This window comes from Propithecus coquereli, unplaced genomic scaffold, assembly GCF_000956105.1.
Source record: "Propithecus coquereli isolate 6110/MARCELLA unplaced genomic scaffold, Pcoq_1.0 Scaffold285, whole genome shotgun sequence".
NCBI classification, from domain to species: Eukaryota; Metazoa; Chordata; class Mammalia; order Primates; family Indriidae; genus Propithecus; species Propithecus coquereli.
Genome location: NW_012148452.1, coordinates 1,580,344 through 1,607,132, shown reverse-complemented (window position 1 = coordinate 1,607,132; position 26,789 = coordinate 1,580,344). Strand labels below are relative to the sequence as shown.

The following is a 26,789-nucleotide window of genomic DNA, read 5'->3' as shown; positions in this document are numbered from 1 at the left end:
CGGTTCATTTCATTTTGGAATAACGTTGCCAAGAAAATGAGAATCAATAGCTTCCTTACTCTTACTTTCTTTTCACCTTGTTAACTTTTCCAGTAACTCTTATATTACTCAGAAAATTCCTATTATTATGTCATCCTTCAATGTCTTTTGTTTTGCTTTCAGGGACACTTCAGTAATTTAGTTTCACATTGTTTTTTTTCATTACAAGTGTGGCTAATGTTTAGAATGAATGGAGTATTATAGTCTTAGCACTGAATGTACAGCCTACAAAGAACCTTTGTGAGCTTATTTTTGCAGTGTTTTCCAAGTTCTTTTGCCAGAAAGAAACAAAAGACCCCATGTATTTTAATATCAGCTTTTTATTTTAAACTCTTTAGCTGCATTTAAAATCTGCTAGTTGCAGTCTTTTAACACATTTCTTATATCTAGATAAGTGTTCACAGTGAAAAGTATTATTTGATGTTTGAGTTATGCTTCTGTCCTATTTCTGTCTTCTCACTCCGTCCACAGACCTATAAAGTTTACCTCAACAGTGTCATTCTTACAAACAAAACTAACTTACATATATGCACTCTCAGTGCAAAGTAGGCTCCATTGAATGTCAAGAATATGTGTTAGATTCCTATTTGAGGACATTTCAATCTTTTAAACAGGCTAAGAATACTTTGTATTTACTCCCACATCGGGAATCTTATTGATACTGTTTCATCACAAATTTCCAAAATTAATGCTACTTCATTGAATTGTGAAAAGTGGCTCTCCTTAAAAATGATTACTTCGTCTCATCGTAGCTATGTAGACTAGAGCCCTTTTATGCCATCCTTTTTAACAGATTTCTTTGTAGTACATTTAAAAATATTTAGATTGATGAAAAAGAATTCATTTTTGTTATTTTACACAAACTAAGCTTGTTCTAATTCTGTCAATATTTCTATTATGTAGGCTGTGGAAACCAGTTATGTAGGCTCTTATATAGTATAGAAATATGGAAAGCAAGTACCTGTAAGTGAATACTCAGGGTAGTATTCACTATGATTATTTTAGAAAATTGTGACATTCATGAAAATGGCATGGAGAAACTGATGTTAAATGCCTGCCGTGTGCCAATCACTATGTGGGGGCACTTATGTAATTTGTCTTAAAGTAAAGGAGCTAAATTACTGAGATTCCCCCAATGCAGAACAAAAACATATAAGGATGACATGAAAATATGGATGGGTATACTATATAAATATGTTCAAATGCAGGGCCGGGCGCGGTGGCTCACGCCTGTAATCCTAGCACTTTGGGAGGCCGAGGCGGGCGGATTGTTTGAGCTCAGGAGTTCGAGACCAGCCTGAGCAAGAGCAAGACCCCGTCTCTACTAAAAAAAATAGAAAGAAATTAGTCGGACAACTAAAAATATATAGAAAAAATTAGCCGGGCATGGTGGTGCATGCCTGTAGTCCCAGCTACTCAGGAGGCTGAGGCAGGTGGATCGCTTGAGCCCAGGAGTTTAAGGTTGCTGTGAGCTAGGATGACGCCACGGCACTCTATCCCGGACAAAAAGAGTGAGAGACTCTGTCTCAAAAAAAAAAAAAAAAAAAAAATATGTTCAAATGCAGACACTTAAATTATTCAACCTAAAGTCACATAACTATTAATAGTAAGTGATGGTGGTAGGATTTTTTTAGCTACAAAATATAAAAGTTCTTTGAGCTGGGAAGAACAGAGTTAGAATAGGGTGAATTCAGTCCTGGGGGGTGTGGAGTACAGGTAAAATACATAGTCCAAATGTGTCTTTCCTGATATGGCTTTAAATCAATCAGGATGTATTGGCAGCTTTCAGGCACCAAGTTCTCCTGTTTCCCTATAAAATGGGTCATTTTACAATGATCAATTTGATAATGAGTAAAATTAACAGGGTATGTTGATGCTGGATTAAGTAGTCACCATTGCAGTTTGAAGACACATACAGTAAAGTACGTGGGGTGTTTTCTGTATAAAAGATAGGTTGGCCATGTGGTTAAATCCTTTCAGGGCATCTGGAACTTGGTATAGGTGTCACATTTCAGGATCTGATGCTCAGTTTTGTAGTTTAGAAATTTGAATTAGTAAATATATAGCTGAATATACTCTAGTGTATAGAATTATTCAAACCAAATTGACAGACCCACAATAGAAGTTTTTTAATACTATAAAGAAAAATATTAGTATCCTGTGATCTGGATCCTCTTATTTATACCAGTCATCTTTGTATTAGTCTGCTAGGGATGCCATAACAGAATACCACAGACTGGGTGACTTAACAGAAATTTATTGTCTCACAATTTTGGAGGTTGGAAGTCGAAGATCAAGATGCTCATAGGGTTGGTTTCCGGTGAGGTCTCTCTTCCTGACTTACTGATGGCGACCAGACCCGTGTTCTTACATCGACTTTCCTCTGTGCACAGGCAGAAGAGAAAGGTGTCTAGTGTCTCTTCTTATAAGGACATGAGTCCTTAATAGAGTACCACCCTTATGACCTCATTTAACTTTAATTACGTTCTTAAAAGGCACTATCTTCAAATATCGTTACATTGGAGGGTAGGGCTTTACCATATGAATTTTGGGGGGACACAATTCAATCCGTTATGAGCGTATTCTCTGTTTATAGGCTAATCTACATGAGAAGCCATATTATAATTAAAACATTATTTGGGAGCATGGAATCAAACAAATGTGGATAGTGAGATAATCAAAGGCCTTTGATAATCATGATGCTGTGTGCCCTAATAGACATGAGATTTATAGATCAGATGACTTCTGCTGTATTGTGCTAAAGATATATTAATACTAACCATTTTTGTCTTATTGAATCTCTCTTATAAAATCAGTCACCTGATTTTTTTTTTATTCGGGCAGTAAAGTTAATAATTTTATGGTTTTGAGCACAACCTAATAATGTCTCCCACTTTAACATAATTTCCAACTTAACTAGATTTGAGTCTTCCACTCTTAAATCACATTTATGAACTAGCTCATATATTACTTTTCTTTTATAGATTGAGCTTGTTCCTTTCAAAATTTTCAGAAAAATAATCCTCAATTTGGTTTTGGGGGGCGGAGGTATTTTCCCAATAGGTCAGCATACTCCTAAGATCACCCTGTATCTGGGTCCTGCCTCCAAGTTTGTCACTAACTTGTTCTGTGACATTATACAGGTCACTCTACCTCTAGGATATTTCTTTATCTGTGATTTTTGGGAGTAGGATAGGCTTTCATACTCTCTAAGTTCCGTTCTGGGATTCTAATTATTTTTACAGAATATTCATAAAGCACTGTCATAAAGTACTGTCACGTGGGACATCTCTGTGTTTTTGAAAGAAAGAGAATTGTCACTATGTAGAGGTTATTTAAGGCTATGAATAGATGACATCATTAGGGAGAGAGTATAAAGAGAATACTACAAGGAATCTAGGACCAGGCTTTGAAGAACTCTAAGAAGTAGAGCAGGAGGAGCTGTTAGTGGAGTAGCCAGAGAAATAGGAAGAAAAACAAGAGAGAGTATTTCAAGAAAGAGGGAGTGGATACTTGTGTTAAGCGGAGCTAAGAGATTCAGTGAGATTCGTTCAGTAAGTGTCCTTTGGCTTTGGCAACATAGAGGTCATTGAAAATCTTGACAAAAGCAATTTCTTTTGATTTGTCAGGACAGAAGTCACATTGCAATGGATTGAGCAGAGATTTGGTGATGAGGAAATGGAGACTGTATATAGGCAACTTTTTTAAGAGTTATGTCTATTAAGGAGGACTGAGAAATGGGAAATACTGGATAATGCTTGTCAGCTGGTGAGAGTAAAGGGGGAAAGATTGATTACAGAGAGAGAGATAGAGAGAAAGAAACTAAAGGAGCAAAGTCTCTGAGAAGGTGAGAGAGAGGGGGTGTTATATAGAATGTATATAATGACATAATGGCCTTTGGTAGGTAGAGGACACTGCCCTACTTGTAAAAAGAATGCTAACATGGGTGAAGCTGTAAACATTTTAGTAGGTTTAATAGTAGACAGGTAGGGGAATTCTCCCTCTGCTTTTGTGATTTCTTTTTTTTTTTTTTTTTAAAGAAACAAAGTCAATGGCTGAGAATAAGAAAGGACAAAAGTAGGACAGGAAATTTGAAGAGAGAGAGCAAGACATGAAATAGTTGTAAGAGTAGGAAAAAGTTTATCAGTAGGAATCATCAATTTGAGGTTTGAGATTTGGCATCGCAATAACTGGCACGTGATGCACACTTGGTAAACATTTATTAAATCAATAAGTGAATTTAAAGTGTCCAAGCAGTTGTGTGGTTTTTCTCCAGTTGTTTGGCTGCTCAGGCAGATTGTAAGAATGTAGGCTATTCCAGGGGCATTGCAGTTTTGCAGTATGTGTGATTGGGGGAAGAGGAGGCAAAAGAATTGAGCATATTTTCAAGGGATAATGTAAGATCCTTTGAAAGTGGTTAAAATGCAGAAAAGTTTTGATGCTTTTATAGGCTTAATTGTTTAGAACGCCAGTGGTTCTTTCCTTTGCTTCTTTGGTTTTATGCTGTAGTTCTTTCTTTTGGGAATGGGAAAAGTTTTTGAAAAGTTTTAAAACTGCTAATTTATTTTGTTTTTGAAGAAATAAACTGATTACAAGCAAATAACTTAGTTGCCTGGGTTATTTCTTACAAAACAAAATTCCAGACTTTTATTTTTTGTTTTCTAGAGAGAATTTTTGAGACTGTTCTTCTTAAGCACATTGTGTAAGAACACATTATTTGCTCAAATGAAAATTCATGTTGCAATATCTTAAAAACAAAACCTTTAAATAATTGTGCAATACCATTGTTATAAGCACGAACTCAAAGGGACCCAAGTTGTTTTGGATAAAACTCTTTTATCTCTTGAAGATGGCACTATGGGAAGGAGTAGATGAGTTCAATTATCAGTATTTTGAGGGTGGAAAGGTTTTAGAATGTTTCCTTCATAATGCAAGCGCTTTTGTGCCTTGTTTATCTTTTCACCACAAATTAATTAAATTTTACTTATTATGATGTAGGTGAGTGGCTGAACTATGTTTGAAATGGTTCAAACTATTTGAACCCACATAGTTCTAAGTATTTGTAGAACTTAAGTATGGCCTCAAGTTAAATACTAGCAGGTAGAAAATCTTTAACTCTTTTATATGGTTCCATTTCAAACATCTTAATTCAATTTTTTTATTAATAAAATCCAGATTTGTGGAATAGATTTCCATCTTGTAAACCTGTTGTGATGCTCTGGCCTTACATATTTTCACAAAATAACTTCGTCTTTGTTCTTTTTTAAGTGCTTGGGCTGCATTATCTTTTGACTACATCTTTGCAGAACTATAGCTTAAGTTTGCAGAATCAAACTTTAAGCTTCTGTGAACTCTTCTGAATGTGTTGTCCTCTGAACTCCCATAGTGCTTTCTCCCTCATCATCTTCAATATATTAATAGATAGTATATATTGAGTTCACAGGAAAGATGAAGCAATGTATTAATATTTTACATACATTACCTTGTTTGATCCTCATAATAACCCTTTGGTATGTTTGATGTTTTACCTATTTTATAAATTAAACTGATATTTCGAGAGATTTACAAACTTGTCCAGATTCATACAGTAGTTCCTTGTGAAGATTGGGTTTAAACCCAATTCTATTAGACTCTAAAAGCTGCTTTCTTCCCACTAAATTAAAACATTCTTGCCATCTAATTTTATTAAAATACCTATTTCATTCTGTTCTATTCTAATTGATTTGTTTACCAGACTATTACCCTCTTGAGGACAAGGACCTCATCTTACTCATATTTATACTCTCAGTCTCCATTACTTTTAAGAGACCACAATACTTATTTAAATGAGTGTTGAATGAATAACACTAGCATCATCGATATGGTAGCAGTGAGGCATGTGCTATGAAGTTGTTTTTCTAGTTTAGGCTGTTTGTAGGTTTATGCTTTATATACCTCTTACCCATTTGATGTATTGGCATTTATAGTTACACACGCTCACATACACACAGATATACATGTGCACACAGACTATTTCATCCACATATCCTTTGAAAGTGGCAATTATTGTCCTCATTTTGTAGATCCAGAAATCAAGGCCTAGAGAAAATGAGAGAAAAACTTGCTCAAGATCACATAACTAGTTAGTGGCAAATCTGATATGCAAATCCAGATTTTCAGACTTTAAATCTTATAATCATCTACTTGAGGCTATCTATGCTAATGCAAACCTATACTTTATTTCACCATATGTTTATTTGCTCATTGAGAAATGAAGGCAACAAAACAAAGGTGTTTACAATAGATTGTATCTAAAAAAAGAATCTGTTGCAGTGATGAATGTATGCTTTTTGTTCAGTCATTTTGTTCAGTCTTTCACTTGTTTTCCTTTATGAGGCATAAATTTTGCAAATAGTTATTATAGTTAGGAGTTTAGTCAAGGAATAAAATAGCACCAATGAAGAAACTACAGGAAGATTGAACCCATGACCGTATCATATTCTATTCAGCTAAATTAAATCTGACATGATTTCTGGTACATGCAGGATGCTGTGCCACTCAGTTAATATTTGTTGAATTGAATAGGTGAACAAATTTATACAAGCATCTTAAAAAGTGATTTCTTAAGTTTTCTTTCTTAATAATATAATCCCCTAACTCATAAATCTGACTTTGAATTCTGAACTGTCACTAAATCAGCTCATAAAATAGAAAAATTTGAGAAACTTGGTCATAAGAATACTCTTAAGCTTGGGGGCTACTATTAAATATAGAGAAAAGGAAAGAGATTTGTAAAACAGTATACCATTCTTTTCCTGTGAACGTATTTGGAGGTTTTGATAGTTTCTGCTGATGACTTTTTTCTTAAGCAGCTTTATTCAGACATAACTCACATGCCATATAATTCACTTATTTAAACTGTACAGTCTGGTGGTTGTTAGTATACTCACACCTATGCAACCATCACCACAATTTTTTTTTTTTTTTTTTAGACAAAGTTTCTTTTGCCTGGGCTAGAGTGCGTGCCATGGCGTCAGCCTAGCTCACAGCAACCTCAAACTCCTGGGCTCAAACAATCCTTCTGCCTCAGCCTCCTGAGTAGCTGGGACTACAAGCATGCACCACCATGCCCGGCTAATTTTTTCTATGTATTTTTAGTTGTCCGATTAATTTCTTTCTATTTTTTTTAGTAGAGACGGGGTCTCACTTTTGCTCAGGCTGGTTTTGAGCTCCTGAGCTCAAACAATCCGCCCACCTCGGCCTCCCAGAGAGCTAGGATTACAGGCGTGAGCCACCGCGCCCGGCCCATCACCACAATTTTAAAATATTTTTGTCATCCCAAAAAGAAACTCACAACTCATTTGTAGCCACACCTCAATTCTCTCTAATTAATCTACTAATTTACTTTCTGGCATTATGGATATGCCTATCCTGGACATTTCATATAAATGGGAATCATAATATGGTCTTTTGTGAATAACTTCTTTCACTTAGCGTAATATTTTCAAAGTTTATTGAAGCTGTAGCATGTGTAGGTACTTTATATCTTTTTATGGCTGAGTAATATTTCAATGTTTGGATACCATTTTTCTATATTCATTGTCATTTGGGTTGTATCCACCTTTTGGCTATTAACAACAATGCTATTAAAATACTATGAACATTCATGAATTGGCTGAGTCATATGGTAACTATAGCTTACGTTTTGAGGAAATTACAGATTGTTTTCCAAAGCATCAGAATTTTACGTTTCCACCAACACTGTATAAGGATTCAGATTTCTCTACACCCTCGCCAACACTTGTTATTCCCTGTCTTTTTTATTATAGCCATCCTAATAGGTATGAGGTTGTATCTCACTGTGGTTTAATTTGCATTTCCTTGATGGCTAAAGATGCTGAACATCTTTTCATGTGCTTATTAGCCATTTATATATCTTTGGAGAAATATCTATGCAGATCCTCTGTCCATTTTTAAATTGGATTATTTACTGTTTATTATTGAGTTGTAAGAGTTTGTTATATATTCTAGATACAAGCTTCTTATGAAATACACAATTTGCAAGTATTTTCTCTCATTCTGTGGACTGTTTTTTCACTTTCTTGATGATGTCCTTTGAAGCACAAAGGTTTTAATTTTGTTTGAAGTGATGTGCTTTTTGAATAGAAAGATGCTTTATTAACACCTGAAGAGGCCGGGGCACAGTGGCTCACTGCTTATAATCCTAGCACTCTGGGAGGCTGAGGCGGGAGGATCACTTGAGGTCAGGAGTTCAAGACCAGCCTGAGCAAGAGTGAGACCCCATCTCTACTAAAAATTAGCGGAGCGAGGTGGCATACGCCTGTATTCCCAGCTACTTGGGAGGCTGAGGCAGGAGGGTTGCTTGAGCTCACTCAGGAGTTTGAGGTTGTAGTGAGCAACTATGACGCCACTGCTTTCTACCCAGGCAATCTGGGGCAATCTGGTGTTTTGATCACAGGCAATCTGGTGTTTTGTGTAGAATAATTATGTCAGCACAATTTATATGTTGTATTACAATGATGATTTAAAGTAAAAACATTTATACCTGTAATGTGAAGCATGATATAAATAAAGTACATTTAATATATCTTAAACATTTAAAATTTTTACCTTCTATGCCCATATTTTATTCAGTAGAATTGTTTCCTAAATAAAACTGATTCGTGGTCTTGGATCTGTGTGTTAACATTTGCAACATCTTTGATAATATAATCCATTTTTTTCCTAATAATGTTAAAAGGAATATGAAAGATAAAATGGTAGAAAGGTAAAAATGATAAGGTAAATTTTGAGTAGACAATGTGTATGATATTAAATTATGAATTAGAAGGACCTTAGGCCTTATTGTATGTCAATATTTGAAGATGCTAGTACTTGATATCCTTCTTCTGTGGACAAAATGCCTCCAAATTTTAATCTGGAAAATGACTGGAATAATTATTTGAAAAAGATTTACAACTACATGGCTTTTATATTTTTACATAACTTGTCCAAATCTTGGTTATGAAAGAAAACATAAAGTATAAATACATTTTACATAGCATATGGGATATTACTGCCATGTTATTCCTATATTAAGTTTTATTCAGTCACAGCTGCAAAGCAGAAGTATATAATGTATTGCTGGATTTTATTTTGTTTACATTAGCTCCTCAAGAGTTACTGATCTATGAAATGGCAGAGAATGGAAAAAACTGTGACCAGAGACGTGTAGCAATGAACAAGGAACAACATAATGGAAATTTCACAGGTAAAGTGTGGTGGTCTGGAGGGAGGAGATTTATGAGTGTAAGTGATACATTAATACTTTTCATTGGAATAAAATAGAAATATATTCTAATACTTTTTATCTCTTATTACTATTATCATTGTAAATCATATTATGGGTCAGGTGATTTTTCACAGTGATTGCATGAACAGCCTGTCAATAGTCACATAAGCAGTGTTCTAAGTACAAGATTAGTACTTGTTTATCTTATGGTGTGCTAAGTGTTTATTTGGCTTTGCTCGGTGCTCAAATTTATCATGCTATTTTGTAACTTTAAAAGTAGGTTTTAAATTTACTTATTATGCTATTCTTAAATATACAATTATCAAAAAAGTTAGAATGTGATTATTATAGATTTATTTTTAAATTTTATTTTGAGATGAATAAACTTATATGTTAACCAAATTGGAATTCATGATAAATTTTAGTATATTTGACTCTTATTTATACATTTACACTGAAAATGATGACTTTTATTGATATGGATGATTTAAGGAACTTTCTTTCGTACATTTAAAGGAAAATGAAAAGTTTTTGTTTTCTGGTAATTGTACTGGTTTTCTTTTTATCATAACTTCTGAATTGTTTGGCCTCTTGAACACATCGCAAATAATACTCTAGCGTGGTAATGTTATAGAAATTCTCTTCTATTGTGCAAGCAATCTGAAATAGTAGTTTCCATTTGGTTGTTTTAATTACTATATTTCCTTGCAGAGGACATTTTCCAGCACTGATCTGATTTTTGGGTTACCTTGATTGTCGATAAATCTTGTAGTTTCACTAAGAGTTTCAGGATTCAGAGATGGGCATCATACATCACAGTGTGTTCCCATTAGGAGCTTTTGTGTGCTATTTTTCCTTTCTTTTCAGCAAGCACATACATTTACATACTCTATTCCAACGTTCACTCCATTGAAATATAACATTGACTATTGCACTAGGGAAAAAAAATTTTTCCCTGAAGCCACAGTGTTTTATTAAAACAAAATGATCCTTTCTAATTTGTTATTTTTTATTGTTCTCTGTGAGTGAGTTATATGCAACCCAATCCATGTTTTTAGAATTAAATTGTCAATATTAATTGTAACAATAAGATCATCAACAAGTAAGATGTTTACAAACCAACTGCAGCGTTTTGCTTCACATGGCCCCAGGCTCAAAACTAGCCTGAGTTAAATACAACTCATATGGCAGTCAGTGTGTTAAAATTAATGTTAGCATGTCATACTTACTCTTTTGTACCATATGTTTTGTACTTAATATTTCTTAGAGATTGTGTTATAACTGTACCTGAAAAACTTATTCTGTAGTGTTCCATTCCATTGTATGAGTGTACCATACTTTAATCACGCCTCTGTCGGTAATATTTAAGTTATTGACAATCTTTTGCTAGTACAAATAATGCTGCAGTAATTGACATGTAGAAGTCATTTCACCTTATACCTAATCATTCCTAGAAATAAAATTATTGGCTTACAATATAAGTGTGTGTAATTTTGATAGATGATGACAATAATAGCTAACCTTAATTAGGTACTTACTAAGTATCAAACTCTTCTGAGAACTTTATACATATATATATTTTTTTGAAATTATGATGCATCTAATAGCTACAAAATAATTGTTAAAGAGAACTTTATATGTATTAACTCACTTAATCCTTACAATGAGACCCTGAAAGTAAGTATTAATACTATTGTTATCCCCATTCTATGGAAGAGAAAACTGAGGCACAGAAACATTAACTAACTTGCCCAAGATTGCATGACTGGTAGATGGCAGAGCCAGGATTTGGAACCAACTAGTTTGCCTCCACATTTTGAGATCTAAACCACTTGCTCTATAATATGATGTTAGGTTTATATGATGCCCTTCATAGAAGGTGAACCAACTTAGACTTCGTCCAGTAATGTACAAGAGTAGAAGCTTGTGCTCTGATGGTAAAATAATTGCAAAAAATAATGTTAAGATTGGGGCAGAAGCACCTGGTCTAGACATTTCATTTTCCTAAAATCTATATAGTTCTTGCCAAATTCAACTGTTCAAATTTTCAGTACCATTTCTTTAGGACACTCTCTACAAAAGATTCTCATATCTGTCCGGTCAGGGAGTTGGCAAAGGGTAAGCACTTTTTTAGCCTCAGTTCTCTAGTTCACTGATTAAGGAGTGGCAACTATTACGTTAAACAGTAGTTCCCCCTTATCTGTGGTACATATGTTCCACGACCCTCATTGGATGCTTGAAACTGTAGGTAGTACTGAAAACTATATACACTGTTTTTCCCTATACAGTAATGGGGTAATGTATACAGCATGGATATGCTAGACAAAGGCATGATTCACAACTTGGGCTGGATGGAGTGGAACAACACAAGATTTTATCACGCTACTCAGAACAGTATGCAATTTAAAACTTACAAATTTTCAGTTTGCATATTGACCATGGGTAACTAAAAACACAGATGAGAGGGGGGGAACTACTATAATTCATTGTCTTTCTAAGCCACTAGGTGTTGCTAAGTCTGGACTAGTTGTCATTTCTCAAGACTCTAGGACTCACAGCAGCATTGAGAAACAAAAAAAGAGAAAAAAAAAAAAAGACTCTAGGACTTGCTGTTAATGGTTATTTGCAACATGGGTAAAACTCTTTTCATCCAGTATGTATTAAACACTTGTACATTGTACCATCCCTCTCCAAGACTGCTTAAAAGAATATCCTGCAAGATTGCCACCGATTGAAAGGGAGGAGGTAGGTAGATACATAGACAAATGAAATTCTGTTGAGACTTAAGTTATGGGGACCTACCACAATCCTTGGCTTTCTGTTAAAGTTTTCAAACACAGTAATTAGAATTGTGTTCTAGAGCTCGCCTCCTCTAGGGAAGGGGTGATCTCAGGTTAGTACTTGAACTGTTTAAACTTGGATGACCCAGATGTGAATAACATTGTTTATACTTCTGAGATTTATATGCAGTATTTCAGATGTGGGATGGGAAGATAGATGAATTTTTAAAGTGATTGGAAAGAGCATAAATGTTAGAAATTCTGGTTTAACTTCTGTACTATTGTTTTTCAGACCCCTCTTCAATGAATGAAAAGAAGAGGAGGGATCGGGAAGAAAGGCAGAATATTGTCCTGTGGAGACAGCCACTCATTACCTTGCAGTATTTTTCTCTGGAAATCCTTGTAATCTTGAAGGAATGGACCTCAAAGTAAAGAGTCTTCCATTACTTTTTATATAAATCTTACTAATTTTAGACATCATCAATCCTCAACATTCTCCTACTCCCTATCCTCTGTTCCATCAAAATGGATTAATTAAATCTAGAATATTATCATAGGAACATATTTATTCTTTCTGTAGTTTGATGAAAAATAGATTAGGGAAACATTGCTGTTTGCTCGTTGGATTGTTATAGTTGACCCACTGTCTCATGTTGAATCTTTTTTTTTTTTTTTTTTTTTCACGTTGAATCTTTCATGCAAGGGAGAACACTGAAAATATCATGGTTTTTTTTCTACTGGTTTTACCTTCAGGAAAAATCAGGCCTGTGTATGTTAGATACACTGATTGTTAAGCAGGACAAGGTTCATGATACGTGGCAGTTTTATTGATAGTTTAAGCCAATGAGAAAAGATTATGCCATGAAAATGTTTTCTGTCTTTAAATTTAGTACTTGTAAACATTGTTTCAAATATCTTAAAGAACAAATTGAACTTTTACGTGCTTTATCATTTTCTGGCACACACTTCTAAGTTATTATCTCTATTATTATCTCACATTTTTATCTAACTAAGAGTTTATCAAGCATTTTGTAACATTTTTCAGCTCATTTTGATGCTTATGGCAACTTCATAAAGAAGGTAAAACAAGTATATGATTATAAAGTTTTAAAAACAAGAAACAGAATAAGATTGGTTAAGTGTTTTGCTCAAAGTGCAACACGAAGGGTCTCTGACCCAGATCCTCTGACTTGAAGGCCAGTGCACTTTCTGTTATACTATAATGCCTCTTCTTTTTAAAAATTTTTTTTTAAAGCCAGTCAAATTTAGCAGTGGGGGGTTGTATTATATTGCCTCTTCAATTTAGAAGGTAGAGTGTAAACAAGATAAGGCTTTAGATAAGAAAAAGGCTTCAGTGTTTATGGTAAGAAATTGGGTTCTGTGTCCATGTATCTTCCTTTGACCCGCTCCTGCACCCACAAGAGGACATAGTGTTTAAGCACAAAAGAGCTTAGCTCAGAAAGATTGATTCTGTAGCTGAGCTAGATTACCTAACTGCTTCAACAAGAAATTGTTTTGAGAATAATGAATCCTAAAAGTGAGACTGTGAGATATTTCTTTTTTTTTTTAATTTGTCTTTAAGATTATGGCATCGTCAAAGCATTGTGGTGTCTTTTTTACTACTGCTTGCTGTGCTTATAGCTACGTATTATGTTGAAGGAGCACATCAACAGGTAAGACTTGATTCAGCAATTCTGTTTCTAGTCTTGTACATTCTCTAATCCCAGTTTCAAAATGGGACTAATATGGGTTTTATAGAATTTCTACCCTAAACATTATTTCATAACTGATATCTCAATCAATATCTTACTTTTAAGGGCATACACTAAAAATATTTTTGTGGTGTTAACTCATGGCTGCTCAGCATTTGTGTTCGATATATTAATATATGGTTCCTTTTTACCGTCAAAGATTTAAATGTAAGTTTCTTGAAGATGATCAGTCAAAGCAGCATGAATCCTTTAATTACTGCGAACATTTTCATATTTTCTATAACATACTTTTGTGATCCATCCAAACAGATAGGCCTCTTATCCTAATTTGAGAGTTAATTTTTATTTTTTTATTTTTTATTTTTATTTGTCCTGTAAATAGTAGAACTTCAAAGGTTTAGAAACGAGCTTTATTCCAGTTAGATGAATTTTTTGTTGTCTCTGCTGTTGCATATTAAAGAAATTAAGCCTCTTCAAGGATTTTTTAATCTTTCTTCCTATTTGAAACTTATTTTAGTTGGTTTATTTAATTTTAATGTTAGTTTACAAATACCACATTTCTTATAAAGAATTCACATTTTTCATCTCATCCCTTTTGTTTTTCAGTATGTGCAACGTATAGAGAAACAGTTTCTTTTGTATGCCTACTGGATAGGCTTAGGAATTTTGTCTTCTGTTGGGCTTGGAACGGGGCTGCACACCTTTCTGCTTTATCTGGTAAGAATAATTTTCTTTCAATAAAAAGTTAATTATAATTGATTGTATACTAAATGGTCATCTCACCTGGGCACAGTGGCTCACGTGTGTAATCACAGCACTTTGGGGGGCTGAGGCAGGAGAATCCCTTAAGGCCAGGAGTTCGAGACCATCCTGGGCAACATAGTGAGACCCCCATGTCTACAAAAAATTTTAAAAATTGGCTGGGCCTGGTCGTACACGTCTAGTCCTAGCTCCTCAGAAGGTTGAGGTGGGGAGGATGGCTTGAGCCCAGGAGTTTAAGCTGTTATTGTGCCACTGCACTCCAGCTTGGGTGACAGAGAAGACTGTCTCTTTAAAAAAAAAAAGTCATCTAAAAGACTTATTATAATTCCTAAAATATTAGATACCTGTGTATTTGACTTTCAGATAGAAAATTTGCCTTGATGTTTAAGTTTATCAATAAACAATTTTATTTATATTTTTAGATATAATTGAAAGGTCATAACTTGAAATTCAGATGTCTGGAAGTCATCATCATTTCTTTAAACATCACTAGTAAAAGTTAGTATTTGTTTGATCAGTGTTAAATTTAATGAAAATCAGCAGGGAAAAATGACAGTTTAGGCTACCATCAAATTTAATAACTTGATTTGAGTACAGTGTAAATCTAGCAGTTTTCAGAGACTAAATATCTAGCCAAAAAGGAGAAGTTAAATACTGTTTATGCAAGAATAGTGGTTGCTACCCAGAAAGGAAGAGATGAAGGGAAAGTGAATGGCTTCCTTTTTCCCATGGCTTAAGGGGAGTTAGTTGGACTGCTAGGTTAGTTGGTTAATTCTATTAATTTTAATGGTCAAAAAATGGGCCTCAGGAGGCTTGTTAATTCCCCCAAAAAACTATAGTTGTTGTGTGTCCTTGCAAATAAGAATTTTTTTTCTTCTGGCAAGTAAAGATCTATAGTATTCATCAGATTCTCCAAACTCCATAAAAAATTAAAAAACATACTAGAACTTTTTTTCTAAGCATGTCGATACTTGGCTGCCACTAGGTGGCAGGCATTGCTAATACAGCATATACTATATTTTATTTGCAGGTTCTGTTCTATATAAATATATGTATGTAGAGCAACATCACCCAAAAACCAAGCCATCAAATGGCTCTACTCAACTTGGAGACATATTATGTTAATTATCTGTATTTATGCTTACCTAATACCACTTAATGCATATAGGTGAAAATGATTTTTTTCTTAATGATTTCCTACATTTATTAATTAGTTTAACAGTTATCAGTCAGCCTTTCTTTTCATTGTGACATACATATTTACATGCAGGACATAGTCAGGTATAATGCCAAACTTACTAACTTTAGTTCTGCCCTTTTCTTCAGTATTTGAGAATATATATACAAATGATTAAACTGAGCTGTGTGATATTGGGCAAATTGGTTAATTTTAAACCTGTTTATTCAACTCTAAATGAGATGATAATGATAGTACCAATCTCATTAAGCTGTTTAGAGGATTAAAATGAAATAACTCGTATAATTTTCTGCTCGGTGCCTAGCAAATGTAAGTTGCTCAGTAAGTGATTGCTGCTGTTATAATTAGCATTATCACTATTCTTAATCTGATTTATTTTTTAAAAGCAATCATTTTCAATTTATATATTTTGGCAATTCTTAACAAGTTAAAAGGAACATTACCCACAATTGATTTTTTGGGGTTTTTTGTTTGTTTGTTGGAGACAGAGTCTTACTCTGTCGCCAGGGCTAGAGTACGGTGGCACAGTCGTAGCTCACTGCAGCCTTGAACTCCTTGGCTTAAGTGAAACAATCCTCTTGCCCCAGCCTCTTGAGTAGCTAGGACTATAGGCACATGCCACAGTGCCCAACTAATTTTTTTTTTTTTTTTTTTAGAGACAGAGTCTCACAATGTTGCCCAGGCTGGTCTTGAACTCCTGGCCTCAAACAATCCTCCTGCCTCAGCCTGCCAAAGTGCTAAGATTACAGGCGTGAGCCACTGTGCCTGGCTTCTTTTGAGATCTATCTTGAGCAAATTTTGCCTGGCAAGTAGTGTAAGTTACTGATTTCATTCATTGATTTTATTCATGTGTTTATACATAGATCAAGTATAAAAACGCTTCTGTGCCTGGCAGATTTTTTGAAGATAGCATCTTCTAAGAACTCATGTATTGGATATTAATTCCCAGAAATTCATTGACAGATTTATTTTAGTCTTAGCAGGCATGCAACAGGTTTCCTTTTAGAATATTTGGTACGAGTGATTCAAGAATGCTTATTTACTCTCTAAGGTAGTGGTAATTATACCCACAGTAAAAACATTAAGTTAATGTTTGCACAGAGGAAACATAGCTGCTGTGACTTCTTTGGTGCATCTTGATGCAGCTTGTTTGTTTGAGCCAAAATTTCTACCTCAATAATGGTCTAACCCGCAGCTAGGGAGCATACTTTTTCTATAAAGTGCCAGATAGTAGCTATTTCACCATTGTGGGCCAGCCATACAGTGTCTGTGCAATTACTCAGATCTGTCATTGTAATGAAAAAGTAGCCATAGATAGCATGTAATGAATGAATGTAGCTGTTTACCAATACAATTTTATATTTGCAAAAACACGTAGCAGGCTGCACTTTGTAGTTAACCCCTGCTCTAACTCACTGACAGTAGTTACACCAGAAGAAGCATCTTGAGCCTGGGAGCCTTAATGAGCTTAGCCATCTCCTAAGGACTTTTACACAATGCTTTATGCATTTGATTCATCTGTTAGCCAAATAATTACTATCATTTCTTTCTTCCTGGTCAAGAAATATTAAGCTTAACATGATTATTTGGGAAAAATATAGTTGTGCATGTGCTTGAGTTGTATAGAAAACCATAAGGGAAAAAGAAATATATTTTCATGAAGAGAAAAGCAGAAGAATTTCTTCTAAATGAGCTGCCTGATCATAGTAAGATTTGGTTCCAATTTCATGTAACCATTGTTATGTTCAGTTACTGTTTTCCAGTTTTTACAACTTTGCACCATTTTAAGAAATAAATAACATATATTAAGTTGAGATGCTGTATGCAGGATGAACAAGGCTAGAGATCTAAAGTGTAACATGAGAACTATAGTAGTCAAATTGTATTGGATTAGGGATTTTTTTTCAATAAGTAGATTTTAGCTGTTCTTATCAAAGAAAAGTAACTATGTAAGTTGATAGATATATTAATTTGCCTCACTACAGGAACCATTTTGCTGTCTATATTTGTCCTGTAACATCATGTTACAAACCTCAAATGTGCACAATAAAATTTATTTTTAAAAAACATTTGGATGTTATAAACATTTGGGAGAACTGATGGGGTTATTACAGTAGCCACCTTGTAGTTATTTCTCGTTAACAGAAATATGATTCATAATTCTATAAACAATCGAGCTTACAAAAATAGGAACTTTGGTACTTCATAAAGAAAAATGTATCCTAGACGTACTCCTTATGTGTATGTACATGATGATTCATCAGGTTACAAGAAGATGATTAAAGAGCCATTTGTAAATTGAATGTGCCATTAATGATTTATAAAGTCTGTTTTATTTAACAATAACAAAGAGAATGAGTTCACCAGTTACAATGTAGTCCTATAGAATGTGATATATGTACAGCTTTTGACACTAGGTGGAGCAGTTTACTGGACAAAGGAAGCCTTCTATTCCTTTCAAATAAACCTAGCTTCTACACAAAGAACTGTAAAGAGAAGAAAACTATCAGAATTTTATAGTTTCAAAAGATACCCAAATATTTAGCTATAAATAGAAGGCTGACTATATTTTACAATTTTTCTCTTGGCCATATATTTTAACCATGGGACTTCCTCACATTGAGGATTAAAATAGGAGGGATTTTTGCATGTTTTAAGCATTAGGGTTGTCTTTTCTAGAAGCAGTTTGGAAGTAGAAAAGTTCAGAACTATTCAATTATATTGTAGAATAGATCAAGTTTTATTATAAGCTATAACATCAAGGTGTTATCCTTTGAATATTTAGAGCCATTTTTTCATATGACCATTTTTAGAGAAAAAATACTTGGCTTTTTGTTATACAAAGAAAGAAAGGTGTGAGGTATTTGCCTCTGTGTAAGAGTCAGAGGCTTGTTTCTGCTTTAAAGTTTGGGTTTATTTCATCACTATAATGTGTGGTAAAAATTGTACATTTAAAAAATCTGACATCTTGATTGCTTTGTCACATAAACACTTCTGTATATGGTACCCCAATTCCTTTAATGAACAAATACTTCATAGTATTCTGTGCTGTTTTAAAGCTGTTTTTTCCTTAGGTATAGACATTTCTGATGCTTTCTGACTCTTGGCTATTGCTGAAAGTAAATGTTATATGGGAAACTTCATGGATATGGACTGAAACTAAATACGGATTTAGTTTCAGTAAGTGAAATACTATAATAATTGTTAATGCCATGAGTTGGAATAATTCTTTTTTTAAAATTGTAAACCAACTTCTTCACTATCTTTTCTCCTTGACTTCTAATTATTGCTTCATTGCTCACCTGTCTATTCCTCTTTTAAGGCAAAAAAGGAAGAAATTGCCAAAAGTTAAGGTTCTGGTATGATTTGATATTGCTCTCTAAAGGTATAATAACTATAGCTATAAGCATGCAATGACTCAGGACTCTTTCAGGAAGACCAACAAGCCCTTCTTAGAAAAGGTCTGTTTGCCTTTTGTTTGATGAGGGCATGAAAGCCCTTCTCCCTGTCTTTCCCCAAGGAATGACTCATGTATTAACTCTTATGAGCATCACCACATCAAAAGAAGAAACCAAGGTCTCCGGGACATACGGCTGGGTTTTTGCCAAGCAAAAGGAATATTCACAGACTGGATAACTTCCTGCCGTTAACTCACCATTTATTAATGTATGTTTCAATGAAAGCCAAGAAGATTCAGTTTAGTTTAAATCTGTTCTGTTGGGTATAAATTTTAAACAATTTATACTAACCTTTTTTTAATGACTCTCTCCATAAATATATAGTCTATTTCTCCTGAATGCTTAAGTCAACTTTACAATCGAAAGTTGCTTAGGTTTAGAGGAGACAATAACTTATAACTTGGAGCATGAACTAATACCACATGGAGTTTATGCTTTTGTTTTGGCTAGTGATTTTATACTTGCGCTTTTATAATATAATCTCATATTTTTGCCCTGTAACCTAGGTAGCACAGGTATTATTGTAATATTAGGCTTTTTGTTAAATGATGATGAGATAGAAGTCAGATTACACCTAGTAAATTACCAACAGATTTAGAAAACTGAAACCAACATTAACTAATGCCCAGGTTACTGCTTTTTGACATATTGTACTGCATTTTATAAAGGGGGAGCAGGGACATAAGTTGGGACCTTCTTCATAAAAAGAATATAAACACTAGTTAAACTTGTCATTGCCCATTTGGAGTCAATAGGTTTATACTTTAGCCTTCTAGAAGTATTTGCTGTAGACCAGAAAACATAAATTGTTTTCTTACTCTGATGAGAATAGCAGTGATTAAAAAAAATTTGAGGAGAAAAATTCCTGTGTTTTCAAAAGGGTTTCTAACATCCCCTAAAAGAAAACAAAGGTTTTGCAAGTCATTCAGACAACCATTTGTCATCCCCTTTTGTTTATTTATCACCCAGATATTCCTAATGAATCACATTCCAGACTAACCACTGACTGCTTTTGTTCCTTAGTGAAGGAGTGTGGCAAACAAATGTTTTCCCAGTGAATCAGCACAGGATTCTCAACTTTATTACCTTTGCCTTAAACTTTCCAGACAAAACTTATTGGAAATTTTGCCTTTGGGATCTCACTTAACTTCTGTGTATAGATGATGGATTAGGCTATGAATTGACATTACAGATGTTATACAAACAATTCCTGTCTCTAGGAATGTTTTATCAGTTCTGAACGAGCCATTTGAAGTGGAAGAATATATATCTGCCTCTCTTGTCTGCTCATCTTGCTTACGAATACTCATACTCACACACATATTCTTCACTTTTTTTGTTGTTTTGTTTTTTTGAGACAAGGTCTTGCTCTGTTGCCCTGGCTAGAGTGCAGTAGCGTTATCATGGCTCACAGCAACCTCAAACTCCTAGGCTCAAGCGATCCTCCTGCCTCAGCCTCCCAAGTGGCTGGGACTACAAGCACATGCCACCATGCTTGGCTAAGTTTTCTGTTTTTTTGTAGAGACAAGGTCTCCACTATGTTGCTCAGGCTGGCCTTGAACTCCTGGCCTCAAGCCAGGAGCCTTAATTACTCCTCCTGTCTCAGCCTCCCAAAGTGCTAGAATTACTGCTCTCTTAATGTGATATCATATTCTTTATCTTGGTTGAATAAAGACACTTGGGTAAATTAGGCTCATAATTAATTAATATGACTGATTGGGGTTTTTAGTTTTTAAAAGATGTCTGTGTAAGAAAGGGCCCTAAAATAAACGCTAACTCTCTGGTTTTGTAGATTGTATACTGTATTTCTTTATGAAACATAGACATAGTATAACCTTTTCAGTATATGAGGAAGGTACAATTATAATAAATCATCAGCTACTCTGGTTTAAATTCAAAGAAGTTAAAAAGTACAAAATACAGAAAATAGTTTATTTGTTTAAAATGAAGCAGCAGTATACATACTAGTTTATCACTTTACTAATATAATTTTTTCACAGGTTAAAGTATAAATATGTTCACTTCTTCCTTACAAAGACCCTAATTTGTGTTTGTGGCACCAAGACTTATTTCTCTGGGTTTATGTAGATACTACATTATTATCGGGGTACCACTTAAAAAACTTCTCTACCAGATTAGGAAATTTTTGTTTGGTATAATTTTAGGAATGATAATTCTATCTGTTTAGGACAATTTTTTAAAATTCTGAATTTCTCTTAATTAGAACTAATATTATATTACTGTTCCTAAAGCTAGAGCAAAAATTAATTACATACAATTATCTCAGTTAATTTTTTTTTCCATCACTAAAACTTCCTTTTTTACACTACTCATGAAAGAATATAAATGTGGAAATGTAACTTTTTAAACTTCTTTCAAAACAGTTTTTAGGCCGGGCGCGGTGGCTCACGCCTATCATCCTAGCTCTCTGGGAGGCCGAGGCGGGCGGATTGTTTGAGCTCAGGAGTTCGAAACCAGCCTGAGCAAGAGCGAGACCCCATCTCTACTAAAAATAGAAAGAAATTAATCGGACAACTAAAAATATATAGAAAAAATTAGCCAGGCATGGTGGCGCATGCCTGTAGTCCCAGCTACTCGGGAGGCTGAGGCAGAAGGATCCCTTGAGCCCAGGAGTTTGAGGTTGCTGTGAGCTAGGATGACGCCACGGCACTCTAGCCCAGGCAACACAGTGAGACTCTGTCTCAAAAAAAAAAAAAAAAACAAAAACGGTTTTTAAAAGTTAAAACATCTTTTTCCACAGCAAATACCTACATCTGTTCTTATTAGAAATCTTACTCTTTGATCTATCTATGGTTTGTTGTCACCCAGACATACTCTGGCCTGGCCAACTACCATATGATTTATCCTAGACAAGGCAAAATTATTCCATTATCAAACTTTGGAAAATATAATGTAATACAGCTCATGAGATTAGATATATGGCACTTTGAAATGAAGCAAAACCAGATGTCCAATATATCACAAATAGCTGAACTATCTCGTTGATTTGATTTCATTTAGAATGACTGTACTGAGTTAACCAAAAAATAAAAGAACCTTTTTTTGCCATTTTTCCATAAGAAGTACTCCCTTTATTGATCTTTATCTTTCTACTCGGTACATCCTTTTAAATGTGTTGAGACTCTTTTAAAGTCTCAGACTGCATAGCATACAGTCTGTCTTGGCAAATGTTCCATGTGTACTTGAGGAGATTATATATTTGGCTACTGTTGCATAGAGTTTTCTATGTTGTTGAGATCTTCTGTGCTCTTATAATTATGTCAGCCTACTTATTTTATCAATTAATGAGAGATGGGTGTTGAAATTTTCAACTATAATTAGGGGTTTGCTTATTTCTCTGTTTAGTTCTGTCAATTCTTGCTTTATGTATTTCGACACTGTTATTGGGTTCATCCACATTTAGGATTGTTCTGACTTCCTGAGAATTATCCCTTTTACCAATATCAAATGTGCCTGTTCATCTCTGATAATATTATCTGTTCTACGATCTACTTTGTCTATAGCCATTTCATCTTTTTTATGATTATTTTTAAATGGTTTATCTTTTTTCATCTCTTTACTCTTACTTTCCTGGGTCTTGATATTTAAAGTGGGTTTCGTATAGACAGTATGCACTAATCCAGTCTCATAATCTCTGCCTTTTCGTTCATATGTTTGTTCCATTTGTAATTAACGTAGTTATTAGTATGGTTGGGTTTAAGTCTACCCTTAACTATTTGTCCTATTTTTTTGTTCCTTTTTCCTCTTTTCCTGCCTTCTTTGGACTGAACATTGTTTTAGCATTTCATTTTATCTATTGGCTCATTTGTTATACTTCTTTTAAAATTTTTTAGCATTTGCCCTAAGGTTTGCAATGTGCTCTATTAACTTATCAAAATGAACTGTTAAATGTTATTTTAACATTTCATATATAATGTAACAACTTTATAATAGTATTCTTTGTTTTCCTCCTCTCATATTTTATGCTTTTGTTGTCATATGTTTTATTTCTTAATACTTTTTACTTCTAAATATGTAATAAACCCACAGTTCTTTGTTATAGTTTTTGCTTTAAACAACTAGTTATCTTTTTTTTTTTTTTTTTATTGAGACACAGTCTTGCTCTGTCACCCTGGCTAAAGTACAGTGGCTCACTGCATCCTCAAACTCCTGGGGTCAAGCCATCCTCCTGCCTCAGCCTCCCAAGTAGCTGGGACTACAGGCGCACACCACCACACCTGGCTAGTTTTTCTCTTTTTTGTAGAGATGGGGTCTCGCTCTTGCTCAGCCTAGTCTTGAATTCCTGGCTTCAAGCAATCCTCCCACCTCAGCCTGCCAGAGGTGGATTCACACGCTAGGATGCAATGAGGTTATGATGTGATTGTGATGATTTTCAGCAGTTCGATTATATGTTTTATTTTTTTTGTTGTTGATCCAGATGGGGGTTTGTTCAGTTTCTTAGATTTGTGGGTTGATATTTTTTCATCAAATCTGCAAAATATTTGGCCATTATTTCTTCTAGTATTCTTCTGCACACCCCTTCCCCCTTGTGATTTCAGTTGCATTTATATTAAACTAATTGGTATTGTCCTACAGGTTGCTGAGATTTATTTCTTTTCCAGGCTTTTCTTTCTGTGACCTTTAGTTTGGATGCTTTCTATTAACCAATCTTCAAGTTCTCTAATATTGTCTTCTGGAATGTCTAATCTGTGGATAACCCATCCAATGAATTTTCTACTTAGATTTTATATTTTCAGCACTAGAAGCTCCATTTAGATTTTTTTTTTAAACTTTCCAATTCTTTTTTTATTGTATTTATGTTTTCCTTTAAGTCAGAGATCAGCAACCTCTTTCTATAAAGAGCCAGTTAGTAAATATTTTAGGCTTTGTAGGCCATAGGGTCTCTGTTACAGCTAGTCAGTTTCACTATTGTAGCACAAAAAACAGCCACAGTCAATATGTAAATAAATGTATTCTTTCAAACTTTATTTACAAAACAGATGGTGGACTTGGATTTGGCCTTACAGGCTGAAGGTTGCCAACTCCTGCTTTAAATTCTTCAACATATTTATAATCACTGTTTTAATGTCCTTGTCTCCTAATTCCATTATCTCTGACATTCTGGGTCTGTTTCTGTTGACCAGTATTTCTTCTGGTTATGAGTCATATTTTCCTACTTCACATGTTCAGTAATTTTTTATTTTTTATTGAATGCTGGACATGTGGTGTTAAATTGTTCCTTGTATGGATTTTGTTATCTTCCTCAATAGAGCATTGATATTTTTAATTTTTGTTTTGTTTTGGTGGGCAGTTAAGTTACCTGTGTATCAGCTTGATCTTTTTCTTTTTAAGACAGGGTCTCACTCTGTCACCCAGGTTAAGCTGCAGTGGCATCATCATAGCTCACTGTAACCTCAAACTCCTGGGCTCAAGCCATCCTCCTGCCTGCCTCAGCCTCCCAAGTAGCTGGGACCACAGGAGCACACCATCACACCCTGCTAATTTTTCTAGGTTTTTGTAGAGACAGGGTCTTGCTCTTGCACTTGCTCAGGCTGGTCTCGAACTCCTGACCTCAAGCTATCCTCCCGCCTTGGCCTACCAAAGTGCTAGGATTACAGGTGTGAGCCACCAGGCCCAGCCACAGCTTGATCTTTTTAAGGCTCATTTTAAGCCATGTTAAGGCCAATCTAGAGTAGCTTTCACTGTAGGACTAATTTAGTTCTACTACAAAGGCATGACCTTTCTGGGTGTGAATGGTTGAGTCTCTTCTTTCTCGCTGGTTGATCACAACTGTTTCCCAGTCCTGTGTGAACTCTGGGAATTGTTTAGCTTACAGTTCTCCAGTAATTTAGTTGTTTTTTGCATGGCCTGATGTAGTCTCACCTTAGCATTTTGCAATGCAGCTTTGTATGCCAAAGTCTCAAGCAGACAGACTGGAGATTTCAGAGTTCTTTCTCTCTTGTAGCTCCCTCTTCTATGGTATTTTGCCCCAAAAATTCCAACTGCCTCAGTCTCCCTGAACCCTGATCTCCTTCTCAACTCACCTGGAACTCCATGTTTTGCTTGGGCTCTTCCTCCTACCAAATTTTGGCAGACGTGGAATGTGTCTGCAGACAAAAAGCTGGAGTCATCGTATGGTTTCCTCATTTGTATCCCTTCTCTCAATAATCAGAAGCCCTGTACTGCCTGTGGTACAATGTCTGAAAATAATTGTTCCTTATATTTTGTCCAGTTTTCTAGTTGTTTGCTGTAGGAGTGAAAGTCTGGTATCAATTACTTTATCATACTCTCAGGCAGAAAACCTTCAGCCACGGGCCAGGATCCCTAGGCATGATCCCATGAGAGTTGGAACCTGTTTCTCAGTACATGTGTTAATTTTATATTTTATGGTGGTTCTATCCAGTTAGCCTTTTCTCTTTATACTATAGCTGTGCGTGTCTTTGTCTCCTGGTTTCTATGTTTAATATTGTTAAAATGTGACTTTCTTATTTGATGCGTTATAGTAGGATTTGCACTTTTTAGAAAATACACTTAAAAGATTGAATTATGTATAACTTTTGGAACTTTTAATCAAAATTATTTTTTTAGGTTTTTCTTTGGATTTTTCATATAAACTTGTATTTATTTCATTCAGATTGGTTATGTTTAGGAACCATTAAGTTATAATGTTGAAAAGAACTTGTGAGGGCTCCTATCAGTTAATATAGTTTAAACTAAAATGTCAAGGTATAGGCTGCTAAACAGGGTCTCAACAATGAACAAAGGACAAGAAACTGAGTTGTTAGTGTTCATTTTATATGGGAACCACCACATCTTCCTCTACGGCTGAGTAATCATGACTTATTAGTGCGGTTATGGAAAATATATATCAGTTTAGTTGAGTGAATGAACAGACTTCTTTAGAATAAAGAAGTTTCAAATCAGACTTGAGAAAAAATTCTCATCAGATTGTTGAAAATTTCCATTTTAAAAATCACTAAAAATTAAAACTATGAAGAACTCTTATTATTTTATTGAATAATGTGTTTAATCTGTTGGGATACATTTTTTATCTATTTTTCTGGGATGGAAGTATAGTTTTTTCCTTCCTGTATATCCCAGAAATCTCCTTATTTTAGCACCTAGGGCAGTTCCATTTTTGTTCACGTAAAATTTATTTCTAGAGTTCAGCTGTAGCCTGTACCTGTAGCTAAAGAGGACAGTTACACGGGGACAGCATGGACAAACTCTTAAATTTTTTCTTCTTTTTCTTGGCATTCATACGTCTCTCTTGTGTTTTCTGACAGTAAAGGTGGAAGTTACTTTTTTTTATTAATTGCATCTGATAACTGTAACTATGTGAGGAGAAATATTTCACTAATTGTGCAAGTTATTCTGAATACTACAAGCTTTAAGCTCAGTTTTTTGTAGGATCACAAAATAATTCTTTTTCCCCCAACTGTGAAATCTCTTCTATGTGTATAGTATTTGAAGAAGCAGTTATAGATTTCATGGTTAATCATAGTTTTTCAGAAACTTAAATAATCAAAAGCATTCTTTTAAAAATCTTCTATAATTATTCTAAACTTA

The 26,789-nt window shown here is 34.6% G+C and overlaps 1 protein-coding gene across 1 annotated transcript in view; it reads left to right on the top strand.

The window, feature by feature from the left end:
• VMP1 (vacuole membrane protein 1) overlaps positions 1-26,789 on the top strand; it is a 126,782-nt gene that overhangs the window by 13,198 nt on the left and 86,795 nt on the right. The window contains exons 2-5 of the mRNA XM_012648426.1: positions 9,188-9,289; positions 12,383-12,518; positions 13,673-13,763; positions 14,409-14,519. Coding sequence (XP_012503880.1) covers positions 9,214-9,289; positions 12,383-12,518; positions 13,673-13,763; positions 14,409-14,519 — 414 coding nt within the window. The 5' untranslated portion in view covers positions 9,188-9,213. The remainder of the gene's footprint in view (positions 1-9,187; positions 9,290-12,382; positions 12,519-13,672; positions 13,764-14,408; positions 14,520-26,789) is intronic.